This window comes from Aulonocara sp. 'chitande type north' Nkhata Bay, linkage group LG18 (assembly GCF_057382095.1).
Source record: "Aulonocara sp. 'chitande type north' Nkhata Bay isolate Kocher_YH1m ecotype deep benthic linkage group LG18, A_spYH_male_GT1.1, whole genome shotgun sequence".
Lineage (NCBI taxonomy): Eukaryota > Metazoa > Chordata > Actinopteri > Cichliformes > Cichlidae > Aulonocara > Aulonocara sp. 'chitande type north' Nkhata Bay.
Window position 1 is genome coordinate 6,897,861 of NC_141361.1, and position 17,670 is coordinate 6,915,530.

The 17,670-nt window shown below is 39.1% G+C and overlaps 1 protein-coding gene across 1 annotated transcript in view; it reads right to left on the bottom strand.

The window, feature by feature from the left end:
• The window catches only part of LOC147307889 (vasoactive intestinal polypeptide receptor 2-like), an 86,569-nt gene that overhangs the window by 19,002 nt on the left and 49,897 nt on the right, over positions 1-17,670 (bottom strand). Inside the window, exons 3-4 of the mRNA XM_086270918.1 lie at positions 16,109-16,222; positions 10,956-11,047 (exon numbers count right to left, since the gene is read on the bottom strand). Of these exons, the coding sequence (XP_086127044.1) occupies positions 10,956-11,047; positions 16,109-16,222 (206 nt within the window). The remainder of the gene's footprint in view (positions 1-10,955; positions 11,048-16,108; positions 16,223-17,670) is intronic.

Consider the following 17,670-nt stretch of genomic DNA (forward strand, 5'->3'; position numbering starts at 1 on the left):
CATATCAAAAATGGGAAAAGGTTAAAAGATTTAGTTTTTTCCAGTTATTCAGGAAGAATACTGAGTATACTGAAAAGTACATTCATATATATTCAGTCGTTGGTTGGGCTCCTTTATCATTAATTATTCATTACTGTATTAGTGTGGCATCACATGGAGGTGATCAGCTTGTGTCAAAGCTAAGAAGGTATTGAAGTTTACTTTTATTGTGGCATTTAGCTTTTCTGCATGTTTGTCAGGTGTTTCTTATTTTCCTCTTGACAATAATCCATAGATTTTTCATGGGTTCAGTAACATTATAGTCAACAAACTATGTTGCGATAACTTTGGCACTGAATGCAGGTACTACACCCTGCAGGAAAAGGAAATGTCCATCTCCATAAAGCTTGTAAGCAGAGGGAATCATGACGTGCTCTAAAATGTCACGGTAGATGAATGTACTGACTTCAGATAAAACACAACGACCCGGCCACCATCAACACCAGCTGACAACTAGGAATGTTTAAAGTCCGGGGCCCAAATATCTCTTCCACTGCTTTACCACTCTTCCTCCAGAATCAAGGACTGTGACTTGCAGTCCTGTCTGTGAACAGCTCTCTGTGGACAGCCAGCCATTTAGCCAGGACCTTCTTTGGTTTAGCCTCCATATTGTGGGATGCAGTGATCAACATCTGGACAACTGTCGAGTCCGCAGTGTTCCCAATGACTGTGGTTGTGTGTACTGAGCTAAACTGAGAGATACATGACATTTACACTGTTTTAATTTGCTGAAACTCTAAATTAAATATTACAATAATTTTAAATAACAGAGGCAGGCGAACCGGCAGAAACAGAGAGACAAGACAGAAGACAGCGCATGCAGGAAACACTGGGGGAAATGCTAATAATACTTCTATTGATTATATACAGCAAAAAAACAGGGTCAAAAAACTGAAACTCTGCAACACTACAAATAGTCATGGGAAAAACAGTTAAGTCAAGACTAGAGCAAAGACGCAAAATATTAACAAAACCCCAAATGTCAACATAAAGTACTCAGGACTACGAGATATTAACTGTATGAAACAAATCAGGTTTCCGATATGAATCAAGTAGCTACACCCCCCAACATGTTGTTGTTGTTATTTGTTATTCCATGTTTAGTAGTAAAACGTAGTCAGTATCTATCTCTGTGTCTATCGGCAATTAGGGGCTGGTTATCAAATAACTTCCTGCTTCTAAATACTGATAAGACAGAGTTGATTGACACCGGCCACAAAAATTTCAATACTTGTCTCAAAATTTTATCTTGAAAATTGGTGACTATGTCATAAATTGCAGGGACAAGGTTAAAAACTTAGGCGTGTGGTTCGCCAGGGTACTGTCGTTCGAATGTCATGTAAAAGAGACAACAAAGACCGCCTTTTATCACTTAAGGAACATAGCCAAAATCTGTTTTATCTAGCGACACTGCAGAGGTTCTTCTCCATGCATGTGTGTCTTCACATATCGATTATTGTAATGCTCTCCTTTCTGGGCTACCAAAGAAAGGTTTTAGAGGTTTACAGATGTTGCAAAATGCAGCTGCTCGCATTTTAACTAAAACTGGAAAATTTAAGCACATTACCCCTGAACTAAAATTCCTTCATTGGCTACCTTGTCAGGTTCAAGCAGATTTTAAGGTCCTGCTGCTCACTTCCAATTCTTTAAATGGTTTGGCGCCTTCATACCTCCCCGACCTTTTGCACCTTTATGTTCCATCCTGTCCTCTAAGAACTTTTAAAAGGCCAGGATTCTGGCCTTTTAAAAGTTCTTAGAGCCAGAAGACTATAAAAGACTATTGAAGAGTGTGGGGTTTTCTTCTCGTGCCCCATTTTTGTAGAACAACTTCCCTGAAGATATTAGACAGACATGCTCTGTGGAGGTTTTTAAAGCTGATTGAAGACCTACTTGTTCACCGTTTTTAAATTTTTATTATGTTTTTAACTTGTTATTGTGTTTTTAACTTGTATTGCTATGTGTTGCTTTTATTTATTTATCTCTTTATTTTCAAATAGCTGTACAGCACTTTGTTTGAAAGTGCTTTATAAATAAACTTATTATTATTATTATTATTATTATTATTCTGAGTCACTGCTTAAGGGGAATTTGACTCAGTTACTTAATGACGACACATTAATAGACATTTCACCCTAAAAACAGGAAAACTGCAGGTGGGTAGCAGCGATGTGAAACAATAGACAATTACAAAAATGGACGAAATCACTGTTGGCAACCCAAAATGGGTGGGAAAATACCAAATGATAGCAAAGATTACTGTTCCCAGATATATGACAGGTTCAATGCTTTAAAAAGTTACCAAGGCAAAGGGAGTTTGGTCCACTAGTGACTGTCAACTACAAGGCAACAGGCAACACAGCCATGGAGGAAGGGATTTCTGATCTATAATGCTGCCAGCCACCAGGGGGTGCTGTACTGGTTTTGCTTCTGGTAAGCTGGCATGTCATCCCTAATATACTAATGCTAATTTTGCTGACATTCAGTTGGAAGCATTTTAACCAGCACTAAGCATCAGAACTTATTTCACTGCATCTTATAGTGGACTTGACTGTTTGTACTTCACAGCAAACTCTGCAAAAATCAACGTCATGGCGGCACCAAGGGAAATAAACAATGAAGCAAAAGATAATTTGAATAATTTGTTGAATAAACTTCATGAGTAAAAAACAAAGAGAAGAAAAGATCTGAAAGTATTTTATTTCTACTCTATTGTACTTTATGTGGTGTGTTTATCACCCACTGCTGTTTGGCAGTTATTTTATTCTCTGCAGTACATGTGGTCTGTATTCTCTGTAACCTCCTGACCTGCTTTCAGCATGGATTGCAAAATGGCTTGTAATGTGTCAGCGTTAATTAACTGGGTCAAATTCCTTTTACTCTGTAATTTAGAAAAAGGAAGCAGTGACAGGCGATTTGACCTTTTTTCCTTCAACCTAGCGAAAGTTTCATAAAAGCAAAGACCCAAGGACAAATTCCTGCAACGAATTATTTGTACAAGAATGAAAAACTGACAAAAGTGATGTCTTAGACATTAGTTTAACCCACAAGAAGTGGGAGGTGTAACACAGTTTAGTGTTTCAGGAAAGAACGTGAAAAACACCAGGAAATTCTAACAGAATTATAAAGTAAATAATGAAACAACAATACCAGAAAATTTACACAAAATGTGTTGTTGTGGACATGTAACTGATTACAAAGAAGCAGGTGGGTTTCATGCAGAAATGTGTCTGGTCTCTCTCCTCCTGCGTGATCACGAAGCACAAAATTATTATTTACAGTCTAATTTTAACATTCTGTTCATTTGTGGTCTGATTTTTTGGTGGATAAAATATGGGTCTTTGTGTTTGAGCACAGATGTGATGCAATAAGGCCTTTGTGTTTTGTAGATTTCCCGAACCCCATTATACCCTTAGTGCTGGAGGAGAAAAGCGAGCAACATTTATTCTTGTTTGAAAGATTTTAGTATCTGTTGCATTACAAAAGAAAACAAAACAAATGAAATCCGACCATACATGGTCCGTCACAGGCTCCCACTCCCTGCCTCTCTCTTTTCGTCTCTCTCTCTCTGTTTGCGCTGTTATCTTGTTTCCTCAGAAAAAGACGCTGTAGGTTGAATTTCTTCCACTGGCTTCTTTCGGCAAGAACATCAAAGAGTGTTTGTTTGACGAGAAGCCAGGATGCCAGACTTCAGTCAGAAAGGGAAGGTCCAGTCCTGTTCGGGAGACGTGTCCCAAACCATTTATCATCACTCCTCCTTACCTCAACCACAACTGTGCCTCTTCACAGGGTTCCCACCCTTCTAGGAATTCTTTTTTTCCAGTGACACAGGGCACAAGAAGTTGGATGGAATGTTTTTTTCTCTGTGTAATAAAATGGACAATATACCATGTTACATGAAGTTTCCCTTTTTAGCTCACAGCTGCTTTGCCATGCTGCAGTAACATAACTCAAATCCTTGTTCATAAAAGTAAAAAGTGTTTGTTTTTCTGAACACTGCATCTGCTAATCATAAGGAAACTGTTCAACATTTCTTCTGCATTTCATAATAACACTGACTTCAGTTTAAAATAAGTCATTGAAATGTAGATTTATACAAATAAAAGTATGTGAGTGCCTCTGGTGTCCGATGCCAAGTGCAAAATTAGATGTTTTTATAATCATGAAACTACAGTGACAGTGACTCAGGTTATATTACCATGAAATAATCTTGATTCTTGTTTCCCGCTGAGTTTCAAACCTGGATTGCTGCCCGGGTGCTGCCAAACTGCAGCAACAGCGAGCCATGCACGATGCACGATGCACTTCAGCGTGTAATATGGCTTAAATGGCATTTCGCTGCAATATCTCCAGTATATTGTAGACAGATCGGATCCAACCGACACTTGGGAACTATAAACAAAAACCTTTACTCTGTCTGGAAAAGCATACAAAGAAAGATATTTTTCCCCTTTATTTGGTGAAGTCTTGATATTTTAATGAAATTTTAAATAGACTCAGCTGAATGAAAGGTTTTTAAAATGTTATGGTTTGACCTTGAGTCTTTGTGAAAATCACAAGGACAGCCGGGGCACTACTTGTCTAGTGTGGGATGACCTTGTAATATAGAGATTTCTGTGGAAGGATCATCTTCAAAAGTAGATTACCTTACCTGTTGTAACACGTGCTCATGTCAATTTCTATAATTAGTGTATTCTTATTTAAAAAGGAAACTCTTATGTAATTCCTTATTTTCTTATTCCTTATTTTATGTCATCTACTTACCGTTTCAATGGCTGCTGCCCAAAATAAACTTGGACAAGGTTTCAAATATTGATGTCAGTGTATGTGCGAGTAATCCTTATGAGCCCAAACCTCAGACTTCTCTGAACACGAAACAGTTACAGACATTTCTTTTCTACTCTGGGCTCTGTGTTAAATAAGACATCTCAGATACACAGCCCTGGCTGTGCACACAGACTTTCTGTTTAGTAAGGAAAAATGTATATGTATGTCACTATATGCAAATTTGTAAAACAGATTAATATCTAAATAGAATTCATTCCTTTGTTTGGACACAGCAAAGCCCAAACATCCAGGTGAAGAGTTCATCAGTTCATCAGCATTAAACTTGTATTTCTAAAACTACAACACTGACTATGTGTGAAAACGCTACAATAAGCCACCAGAAAAGATGCGAATAAAAAACAGGCATCATTTAGCTGCTTTCCATCTTTTTCTTTCTGTTTGCTTTTTCCCCAGTGAGCTGTAGTAAAACCTGTAAACTACTTTAATCAGTATTCCCATGTTCAAAATTCTCCTGCATACTTTACATTAAAGACTAAGGAGCTTGGACAGAAAAGCATCTGGACTTTCCCAGCTCCTTAGACTACAATGGCTTGGATGACTCAGAACCTTCACAGACATATTGCAGTTTACATTAAAGACACTTTTTTGGCAGCTGCCTGAAAAACGCTGGATTCTTTTTCCCTTTTTCAACTTTCAGTGAACAGTGAGAAATAAAACAGAACATTTCTCTTCCTTTATAAAGTAAAACGTCTTTGATTTTAGCTCAGTTTAATTACGCTGCAAAAAAAATGTATGACTTCTGTCCATGAGACATTCCCAACCTACCAAAGTGTTTTTAAGTGAGTGAATGTGTATTGGTTTATTTCCCCCATAGGGTTTTAGTCCTAATCCCTCTCTTGTTTGAATTATAAAAGCTCACTTTCTATTTATGTTTTGTTAAAATAATGTTAAGTTCTCAGGTCTTTGAACCCTTTCAGACACCTGCTCAACCATTTCTTTCTTTGATATGCAAAATGACAAAAAGAAGATGGACAGCTGATGCGACGACAGTGCCGCATTATTCCTGAGTACCTCTCTACTCCCCACTGAAGACAAGAAAGACAGAAAACCACAGCAAGGGAAGAGTGTGAACCGAGAAGCCGTGCAGAGCCAAAACTGAAAAGAGAGATGGATGAACAATTGCACAAGCACAATGGGCGATTCAGGATACACAGAGTCGAGACCCAAACTGAACCACAGAAGAGTGGAAGAAGAGGGGAGCAGCAATTACCACAGCAGAGGCCAAAAAAGGCCACACTCAACACACCAAAAACTCCAGTTTGGTGACCTGTCAGGACGACCCAAGCTGAACCTAATTGTAAAGGAAGTCATTTGGCATCTGTCCTGCAAAACTATTGTTTAATCAGCATTTCAGTAACTGTATTTCAATATGTAGTTAAAACCTTAAAATGTTCCTGTTGTGCAATCAATTTGATGTCTGTGTAGGATGAGCAGGGAACCTCACAGACGCCTGTTACCTCTTAGTTTGGTTTGGACTACATCAATTAAATACAGTGAAGCTTATGCTCAATAAGGAGGAAGTGTAATCACTCATCTGCCTGCTTTCCCAGGCGTTAGAGTGTTTGTCTGTTCTTTACATCACTACCACTTTCCCACACTGGCAGTCTCAGTACTGACATCATTACTCTCATCTAATCATGTTAGTGCACATCTTCTTTGAACCAATCAGCTCAAAGAAGGCGTGCAAGACTAAGCCTAGTGTAAATCCATGTTCTCTATCATTCTTCCTCCCAGACTCTCATTTCTGCAGCCCACCTCCTCCCCATCTCCACCTCACAGACGCCTCAGTCAGAGCTCCATCCATCCTCAGTCTTCACCAACAGCATAAAAACTCGTCACTGCTGGAATTTTGTTTTGTCGTGTTGGGTCATTGGAACCTAATCCCCTTATCATGAAGTAAATCCTGTTCAATTCTTGCAAGTGACCTTATTGAAATAATATATACAATTCGCTGCCTTCCACTGTAACATAAGGAACTGGAACACATGCCTACTTTTTACTACACTTAGGGGTTTTTCCGAGCACAGTGCAACTTCTCCACTTTCCCAGTTGTTTGCTATGGCATTGCCAGGTTTTTACACTGTGCTAAAAGAACGGAGCATCTTTTTTAGCACTAAGTGTTTGGCTATTTTATTTCAGGTCAGCATCTAGTGAAACACTGCACTCCACATAATCCTCCTCCTCTGTAAATATCCATGTCTGTGATAGGTTTGTAGCTTGAACCCATCCGCTGGAATGTTGAAGGCAATATAATTACACTGCAAAGCAAGACACAAGTAGGCAAGCTTCTTCATGTTTCTCGTGCACGGGAGAGAACCGGACAGGCACCGTTCCTTCGCTTGACCCCAGTTGCTCTCGTCTGTTCTCCCGTACCACTGTTCTTTTATTGAGGTTACATGAATATGCACAAGTTCATTAACATATGACGTCTACATACACACAAAGAGTACCTTGCCTGTGTGTGTGTGTGTGTGTGTGTGTGTGTGTGTGTGGACTGCTGATCAAAGGGTCAAACATCCTTGGTCAGGAAGAGGGTAGCCTCCCCCTCACCCTAGATGGTTCATCCTAGATAACACGGTGAGGAAGTCCTGCAGTTCATCTAAACAAAGAGCACTTAGACTAGAACAGACGCAACTACGTTAATCCTACCATAAAACAATAAGACACGGTATGACCTCTCATGCTCCCAAAGTGCTGTCTAATACACACAAAGTTTGCAGACTATCAAGGATCAAAACCTCTACCAATCTACAACTAATTACAAAACTCTAAGCATATATAAGTAAATATTTCTAAGCATAAATGACAATCAACAATACAAATCTAACAATCTGCCCAGCTGAGATCCACAAAGTATCATAATATTGATGTAGAAAGTTCATTTTTTGATGATGAATCATTTGAAAATGTCCAGGGAGCGATGGAAGAAAAACAAGACGCAGTTAGAGTGAGCTGTTAGATGAAGAGCTGCAGGATATTGGCTGCATACCTCCAATTACTCTGTGCCATGCTGTTTGCAGACACATGTCCTGTGCTGTCCTGCTTGACTCCTACTAAAGTTGCAAAGTTTTTCTTGCAATCATAAGAACGGAGCATCTTTTTTAGCACTAAGTGTTTCTCTTGCAATCGTAATTTAACTCAAAGTCTGCCAGAAAAACAATTGCAATGTAATGATAACAAAGTTTCAGATTCTGTGCTCAGACCATGAAAATTGTGCTGTACATGCACATGTACATGTGCATCTCTTGAGACTAGTTTAGGTATGTTTTGGGACTTTTTGACGCCTGTACATTACAGTTATACATTCACAAAAAGTGATTCTCTCATACTGAACGTTTCATCTGTGTGGACAAATTCACCACCACTTTCCTCTGCTTGAAAACAGAGCTAGATATAACTCAGAGGCAACAAGACCAAGTGTCTGATACAGCGATGGAGGCGTGCTGTGCAAAAGTCTTGAGCTCCTCACCAGTGTTGGGTAAGTTACTTTAAAATAGTAACTTAGTTACATTACTAGTTACTTCTCTCAAAAGTAACTCAGTTACTTCAAGTTACTCGTTACTTTCAAAGTAACTAGTTACTAGGGAAAGTAACTTCGGTTTTACTCAGAATTCTCTTGTTAATGTGTTTCTTCCATAACTTTGCCAGTCTTCTAGCTTGCTTACTTGCCACAAGTGCACTGTGCCACCTACCAATAGAAAGGAAAAGATAATGTGCATATTCCCACGAGAGAAATTCCACGCCTGGACCGTCATTGACTGCTGCCATGATTCTAGCCTACGTCACAGAGTCATGTGCGCCTTTTACATCCAACACAAAAACTGCAGTCGTGGTGCTTTCGATTGTACTCAGAACTCAGAAATTCTGCCTTCTGAATAGGAAGATGTAGTTAACACCAGACTGCAGATGAGCTGCATACAGGGCTGGACTGGGACAGAAAATTGGCCCGGAGAATTTGACTAGAGACCGGCCCACCATTATAGGAAAAATCATAAAGCCTTTGAATGAAAATAAACACTGTTGTGACAGTGATGTACACTGTTTTGATGGTATATATGCATCAATCTATCAATCGTTTGTTGAAAGATTCAGATAATTATTTTTTAAAAGCTAGACATTTTAAATGAGAATAAGAAAGTATTTCCTTGTGCCCCCCTTTCCCTGTTAATGCCCTACCTGCCCCCTGGCAACACTTTGCTAGACCCGCCCCTGCACAGTTACCAGCTGTCAGCTACCTAAAAAAGGATCCTGGTGTTATTTGTCTCTCAGAAACAGTTCATAACTTCCCTTCAACTCATTCATGTCACCTAAAAGGTAAACCTGTTTCTCCATCACCTGTTCAGCTCTGATGATCCAGTAAGGACATCTCCTGGTTTCATCTTCATGTTTCCCTCTCACCACATATCCAAACCGTATCATGACCAGCAGGTTTACAGCTGTGGCTCCAGCAAACATCAGCTGATACTAGAAATTAATATTAAATAAATTCTAACAACAGCTGATCAAGCTTAAAAGTGCTGCTGTTGTTTAGCGCGACATCAGCTGGTTTCCTCTTTCGGCACAAAGTGGGCGATAAACAAACAAGAGAGACGATCAGCTGATCATTGATCAGTTTTCATGATTGAAGTAGAAACGGGAGAGGGAGGGGGAGAGGAGAGAGAAGAAGAGGCAGCTGTGCAGCATAAAGACAGAATAACTCCAGCTTTGTGCCTTTTTCATTGTAGCTGAATTACGGGACAAACTGTTCCTTTTCACCTCAATAAGAAACGCGTAATATTTTCTCTGAATACCAGACAGGACGGTTGGCAACTCTAATAACTTATGAACAAAATAAAGTTCAACATTGTTAACTTCATAGCACCACCCAGCTGTATAGAAACTCCGTCATGCTAGCTAGCACGCAGTACGGAAAAAGTCAGAATAACGAAAATAAACTCCACCTAAACTTGGTTCATATCTGACCCAGATAGACTGCAGGTCATAACTTCTTACCTGAAGTTCAGTTCACACTTGGACCGACGGCTGCCTCGGGTCTCTTTTCCTTCTGCGTCCCTTTTCCTTCATCCACCTGCTGGCCTCCACCACTTGCTAATGTTACTGAATCTGTGGAAGCTCCGCGATAGCCACCACACGAAGTAACGAGTAACGACCCTATCTAAATCCCAGTAACGACTAACGCGTTCCTGATTTTGGCATAATAACTAGTTACCGTGCTCGTTACCACAATAATAACGTAGTTACTGTAACGCGTTACTTAATAACGCGTTAGTCCCAACACTGCTCCTCACTTCACATTTTCAAGGAAAAGTGGGAAAAGGTGCCGTGATTTATTGAAACGTGCAAACATACATGGTGGTACAGTATATAAGGCAAACTGCAAACTGAATGTGCACATGTAGTGGAGACCATCTTAAAAAATGATTGTAGATGCCATGCTACAGGTAGATGGGATACCAAACATAGAAGAAAAAGAAGAATTAGCAACATGTTGTATCACCTTGTGGCTATTTTGTACAGATATGAATACAATGTGTGTAGAAATATTTGCAAACCACCGGCCCGTTCCTATTCCAAGATACCCGACTGTCTGAAATGCATAGAATTCAACCAAAGCAATCTTATAGTGGCAGTGTAGTTAAACTGTATGACCTGAAAGCCGTTCAGAAAATTTCCTACCTAGATAAATGGCTGCTATTATACAGATATTCTGGGAAACATAAAATGACGACCCTTTAACACCAAATTGCTTCTAGAGGAAGGCTAATGGTGTTTTTTGTCCATTAAACGACACAAAAAACTAGACAGCAGAGCGCGCAGACACCAAATTGCTCACATTTAAACACGTATCACTCTACTGTTGGGCATATTGACCTTTTAAAGAAGCAGTCTTTCACCACTAACTGGTGTTAATTAACAGCCAACCCCGCGGGCTTCGTCAATTAGGGGCCACTAATGGTCCATGTTGGGGTCGCAGCTTCTTTTCCTGTTCCACAGTCAGAATTCATTAACATCCAGGTGACATTTACGACACACAAAAGAACAAAAAGCAGCAGTTAAGATGTTTACTGTACCTTATCCTGGCTCGTGTCTGCCCCACACACACTGGTTATGTTTGGGAAAACATCAGACCATCCAGCTGTTGTACAGTTTCTGCTAATGTTACCTGCAGGAGAAGAAATGCACACACAACTCAGTCTCTCTTTAAGCATATTCAAAAATAAATACAGACCACTTTTTCCTGCTTTGTCCTTTTTTAGCAAACAGAAAAAAAAATGTAGGTTTCACTGTGTCAGGTTTTGCTAATACTTCCTGGGGGTTTTTGCCTCTGTTCTTTGATTTGAGCCCAATCAGAGAGGTCAGTCTTTGTTTGTTCTCAATGGTCGATGCTAAGAACCCCTGAATTAATGTGGGTGTCATTTTTATTTGTTTAACAATCCTTTGTTTCTGTAAGTTTTCATTAAACTTTGCACATAAAAACATAACCAAATGGCAAAAAGCAGATTCCCTCCTCACACTCCAGTCTCCCCCCACTGTCCAAACATCTGAGTGCTTTATGGCTAACTGCAACACACTCATCTTCAAAGAACACAATTTGCATTTTCTTTATGAACTCTGAATCCAAATCCCTGCAAAGACATAAAGTCATAGAAGACAAGAAATATGTACAAGACTCAAATGAAAATGTATAACTTTTTTTTTTACACCACATCAGGATTGTTTGGTTACATTCAATTAAATTTAAGCACGTGAAACAGGTTTCAAAATAGTTGTTTGGTAGTGTTCTTGTAATCAGAGTGATTTATTTTACTTCACTAAATGTCATGAAGACAGAATTTTTGTAGACTGGTTGAGGGCTTTGTAAGCTTGTAGGTGAAATGGTTGTATGAAGCTCACATTTTTGAGTCAATTAAAAGCTTAATGCAATTCTCATTTCCCATTTGTGGCCCTAAGTGAAACTCGGTTTCTCATCCCTGACTTAATTCAATTTTAAGGTTTATTCCTGAGGAGGACCTTGATAGTTGGTCATCTATATTGAGTCTGAGCCAAAAATAAGAAAAACTGCTCATCTAAATGCACATTTAAATCACACCAACATCTCTAATGTCATCAGTGACCAATAATCTGACTTTTTCTGGGGATTCGCTGGCAGCGGGGCACCCTTAGAATTTTCTCTTTTTGTTAGGTTTGTTCATCCAAGCACTCCAAGCCATATTCACTCAACTCTTAACTGAGCAAATTTATGATGAATCACTCATTTCAGTTTGATAGAAGTATTTTGTAGCACATCAGTGTTTCAATGAATTTTAGTACTAAAAATGAGTGGCCACTGTGAAGTTGGATGCTAAAAATATATTTGTAAAGCATGATATATGAGAGCCAGTCAAAATGATTTGTCATGTAGAATGAGAGGATAGTATAGCCTACAGTAGACGTTACACTGACAGATGCTACTGGACAGAAAGCCACATGAAACTCTAGAGGGAGCCATCAGGCATGCACATTCCCAAAATGTTAAAAATGGAAAGTTTGCATTACAAATTGTCACAAAATTTAGGTTATTGCTTATGTTCCCACAGTGTAAAAACACCATCAGTGTGTCTAAAATGAATAGCATGCACAGTGGACAGTGAACCCCTGAGGCAAACTTGCAGGGGGGTGCCAGTGCCAAAATCTCTGCAGTGCACGGCAAGTTCATCCTCCTTTTGTAAATTCCCAGTAAAAAGCACGAAGCATCATTTGTGCGCTGACTGGAAGTAACATCAGCATACTTCTGCCTCACTACACACTCAACAAACCCGGTCCACTGTATCACAGAGGGGGGAGACACAGTTGAAGCTAAGACACCGATTCATTAACCAACAGTGATTTGCATGTACAGCATGATTACTTGCAACATTTGAGCTGCGTGCACTGCTGTGTTCGCTCTAAATATAACAGCAGTCTTGAACACAAGTGGTCACCGATGTGCAGAAGTCAGCCAGAGATGTGGATTAAAGCTTTGGCAAATACAGCATGCAGTTGAGAAAAATGGTGGGGGGGGGGGGGGGGGGGGGTGTTTCAGATCTTTTACTGAAGTAAAAGTATTAACATCACACTGTGACAGCACTCAGCTTGTTTAAGTATAATGAGCACAGTGTGGCTGAAGAATAAAAAAAAATAAAGCTTTAAATGCAGGGGAAACGACTGCTTTCAATATTTGTATATGGATTCAACTGCCAATTTTTATTAAAGATTTACTCGACATTTTCCATCTAAACTCACCTTTACAAGATTTTTTTCCTTTAAGATTATAGGAAACGTGAAAAAAATCAGAAGACTCAAACTATTTATGTCTTCATGAAAACCAACTTAAAAATGAACTTCTCTTAAATAATAGTATAACTGAATAGACTCTACTTGTTCTGAGTATTTACTTGTTTGGTTAAATCCATAAAAGCATTCATGGCTCTGTCACATGGTGATTGAATGGTGACCGCGCAAAATCTATTGGCAACCACTTTGAATCAAAAGTCAGTTGCACAAGTTGTCTGGTGGGAGGCAACATGTCTTCAAACAACTGCAGTCCAGCTCAGACCGACTACAATCGCTGGTGAACGGGTTTGCAAATTAATTGAAGTGTAATTCATAAACTAAATTGGCAGCACGATGCAATCAGTCTGAGGCAGTCAAGGCAGCAAAGTTATCAACTGACCGTATTCTGGTTTTAATTCCTGACCCTCGGTCATTTTGCTGCTAATTTACCGTCCTGCAAAATTCTGTTTTGGTTTCAAATTAAGTTCTGAGTGGACTCTAAATAAAATAGATCTTTATTGTTACTGTTACAAGAAGAATGAAAGACAGTTTGGCATCTCTCTGTTAGCAGTATGTAGATTTTTACATTAAAATTCTTTTAGAATAGAGAGAATAAAGAGAAACCATGAAGTAGACTTAAAGGTAAAGAAATGTATGTAATAATATAAGTATATACACAGATTTGTACAAGTTATATACAGGTTATATATGCCATATAAAGGAGCAGTTGCAAAACAAGGAGCAAATCCACACAAGGCGAGGAAATCTACAGTTGTAGCTCATCAATCTTGTTGTTTAGTGACCGTGAGCTGGTGAGGAAAAGACTCGGAAAAGCCATTCTGTGTGGGTTAGCCCTTAGCTTAGCCCTGATTATTAATCTCTGGCTCTCTTCCACAGTGTTTCTTTTATCCCGTCTTCCTTCTCTCACCCCAACCGGTTGTGGCAGATGGCCCCGCCCCTCCCCGAGCCTGGTTCTGTTGGAGGTTTCTTCCTGTTAAAAGTGAGTTTTTCCTTCCCACTCTTGCCAAAGTGCTTGCTCATAGGAGGCCATATGATTGTTGGGGTTTTCTCTATTTTCTAACTGTAACTGAAAATTAAGTAGTTGAACTGTGAATTTCTGTGTATATAGACAGCAAGTGATTTATAACCAATTTACCACAGTTAAATACAACATTATCACAAACAGACTACATTCAATTGTCAGTTTGACCCTATTTAATCACAAACTGATATCAGACTGACAGACACCAAAGTCACTTTGAAGAAGTTCATTGTAGTAATTTTGGTCGTCTCCAACTGTTGTTTTCCATAGTGTGACATTACCATAATTTCTAAACTGATGGTGAGTTGATCTTGATTGAAATACTTAAATAATTAAATTGTCTGATGAACAGTTTTTTTAATGGCTATTTTTGATATCTGAGAAACTACACAATATTCACATTTAGGAGGCCATAAAAAACATAAAATATATTTTCTTTCAGTTTACTGATCAGTCATCTAAACAGTTGTAAAGTAAAGTAAAGTAAAAAAAACAGGCTTCTAAGATTGGAGACATTTAGTGTAAAAGTGGGGTAAAAAAAATGACAAGCTGGAACAAAACTGTGGGAAGAGCTAGGTGACAAATCTCTGTTGGGTCGGGTGTTTTTAAATTTTTCTCTTAAAATGTTAAAATTGTGCAGTGCCGGCTCACCAATTTTATGGACACTGACACACCACTCAGTTGTGTAGTTATGTCTCAAGTACAAGTGACAAGTTGTCATTTTTTTTTGTGCACGTTTAATGTTGCAAAGTCATTTATTTTCTGAGTTATTATTGTTTTTCCCCCTTTTTTTAGTTCTGTTTACTTAGTTAAACTAAACCTCTCGCGATGCTATAATTAGCAGTATGAAGGTGAGCTGCCTAAAATTAATGTAGACTAAAAGTAAATAAAGAGTTTCTCTTTCAAAGTTGAATTCATGGCTTTCTCACTGGTTTCGTTTAAATGACAGAAAAAAAGTATTCGGTAACTCCAGGAAGGATGTCTTTACCATTTCAGTAAAACGTAATAACTGTAGGGTGTCTGTATCTGTCCCAGACAGGGGAAGCGTCAGGGTGAGCTTTGGCTCCGAACAAGCCGCTGGGCGCTTGCATAATGTTTAGTCATCAATGTAAATCAGAGCACACTCAGAGCGGAAACCCAAACTGCCATCTGGTCACTGGCTGGAAAATCTGATGGATTCAGGAGGGAATCCACTGACTGCACACATTCACACAACTGGGAGATGAACAATGTCAAACAGGGACAGAGAGCCTTGAGTATTAATGCTGAACCCATCTGGTGAGTGACTTAAGTGCAGCTCTAGATAATGTGAAAAGTTATCTGCAGATATTTAAGCCTGGTATCATTATATCATTATATTACAGGAGCAGCCTCATAGAAAGTGAACAAATGGAGGAAGAAATTCTGTACAAAAAGAACAATTTTTAAAAGGTCTGCTTCTCTTCATGCTCCAAATTTCATTGTATGTTTTTTGTGTGAATGTTTTTGTAAAGCAGCTGCAAAACAAAAGTAATGGAGCAGAAGAATGCTCAAGTAATATATAAACACATCAGTTTTTACTTTAACTCTGATGTCTGTGTTTTCATGGCAGTCCTTCAGTGTAAGGGGAGATTAGGAACAAATTGTTACCCATACACTCTAATGACAAAATTGACCTCAGTAAGACTGAAGTGTACACTCACAGAAATCATAACAATGGTTTAAGTGAGTTACTGCATTCCAGTGTTATGTTAATATAAGACTATAGTCATGTGATCAGCAGTTTAGGCAAATAGCTACCAAAATTTGAACTTTTAAATGTCATTTTTCCTCAACTTATTTATCTGCGGAAACACAAAAACATCAGTTAAAGAGATCCTTTACATTCATTTATGAATTAACCGTACTCACCATCTCTGCCAAACACAGTCCTGAGGACTCGAGGGCAGGGGATGGTCACGGTCTCTCCAAACTCCGCTCGCTCCCAGCATGCTATGCTGTCCCAGTCTCCTTTGCATCCAGGGCCTGTGAACGGTGGGTGGGTAGTTAGGTATACAAAGATTATTGTAATGTGTCAGATAACGATATAAAGTTCTAAACTTTACTGCCATTGGTTGGCTGTGCTGCATAAACTGATGAGAAAGAAAATTAACTGAGAGATCAAGGAGGCTTGGAGACAGTCTTATCCAGGACAAACTCATTTCTAAAATCTGACCAACACTCAGGTGTAGACCCATTAAGTCGACTACAGATAGGTAGACAAACTGAGTGGTCACCATTGCATAAACATGTTGGTGTTTCAGCCGGATTTGTTAAGAAACACTGGTAGACATACAGACCACAATACTGGAGGGATACTGGGGTATTCCCAGACCAGCCAAGAGATGCAATGCTTCCAGGATGTCCTGGGTCTTCCCCAGGGAATCCTTCTTCCAAATGGACATGCCATGAGGTGCCCAGTCAGACCTTCAAGCTACATCAGCAACAGCTCTACTCTGAGCGCCTCCAAAATAACCAAGTTCCTCCCTTTTTCTCAAAAAGTGAGTTTATACACCCTGAAGCTCATTTCCACAGCTTGCATCTGCAATCTGTCACAACCAACAAGGTGAGGCTGCAAATGCAGAGTGATTTGTCACTCAGCTCATGCAGCTTTGTCTGCATAATCGGTCAAGTCAGTCTCCCACTCTGGAATATCTCTCCAAGCTCTTAAGCGTGAGCCTTAATGGGTGTGAAAGTGCTGATGGCAAACTGAGCAGTCATATCGGCTTTTTAGCAACAGATGAATGGAGACGGCGTGCTTATTAAACGCACCCCTCCTCCCCAACACCCCTGCTAAACATCCATGCTGCATGAGCATCACACACACACACACCTTTTAATACAATAACATATTAAATCTGTTTTTCTTATTAACTTGTTTGTGTGACTAGAGGGGGTGGATATGAGCTTCTACAGAAATAATCCTCCTCTTCTCCCCGATTGAGTGCACCTCTGTAAACACCTTCATCCACAGTGAAACAAGACAGAAAGAACATGAAAATTTGAAGCTCACAATTTTCAATTTGTTTTTTCTTTTCATATTATTTCCTGTTTCTCATGTTGCATTTCCTTGTTCCATGCTCACTTTCATATTGGTTTTATTTTTTTCTGTATTGCATTTAATCCTTTCCTTTGATTCTTTATTTCTTGCTATGCAGTCATCTTTGAGTCTATTCTACATTTATTTTCTGTCTTTAATTGTCTTATCGTCACATGCGTTTCCTGTTTTACTTCCCCTGTCTTTTCCTTATCTGTTTTATTGTTATGTTATTGCAGCATATCATACAATATTTATTTATCCTTCTTGCCTTCATGTCATATTATGACTTTCTCTTTGTGCAATTGTCTGTTTCCTGTTAAAAGACTCACTTTTTCTTATGTGTTATTAACTTCTATATTATAAAGGTTTAAAACTCCAGAGATGGGAAGGTTTT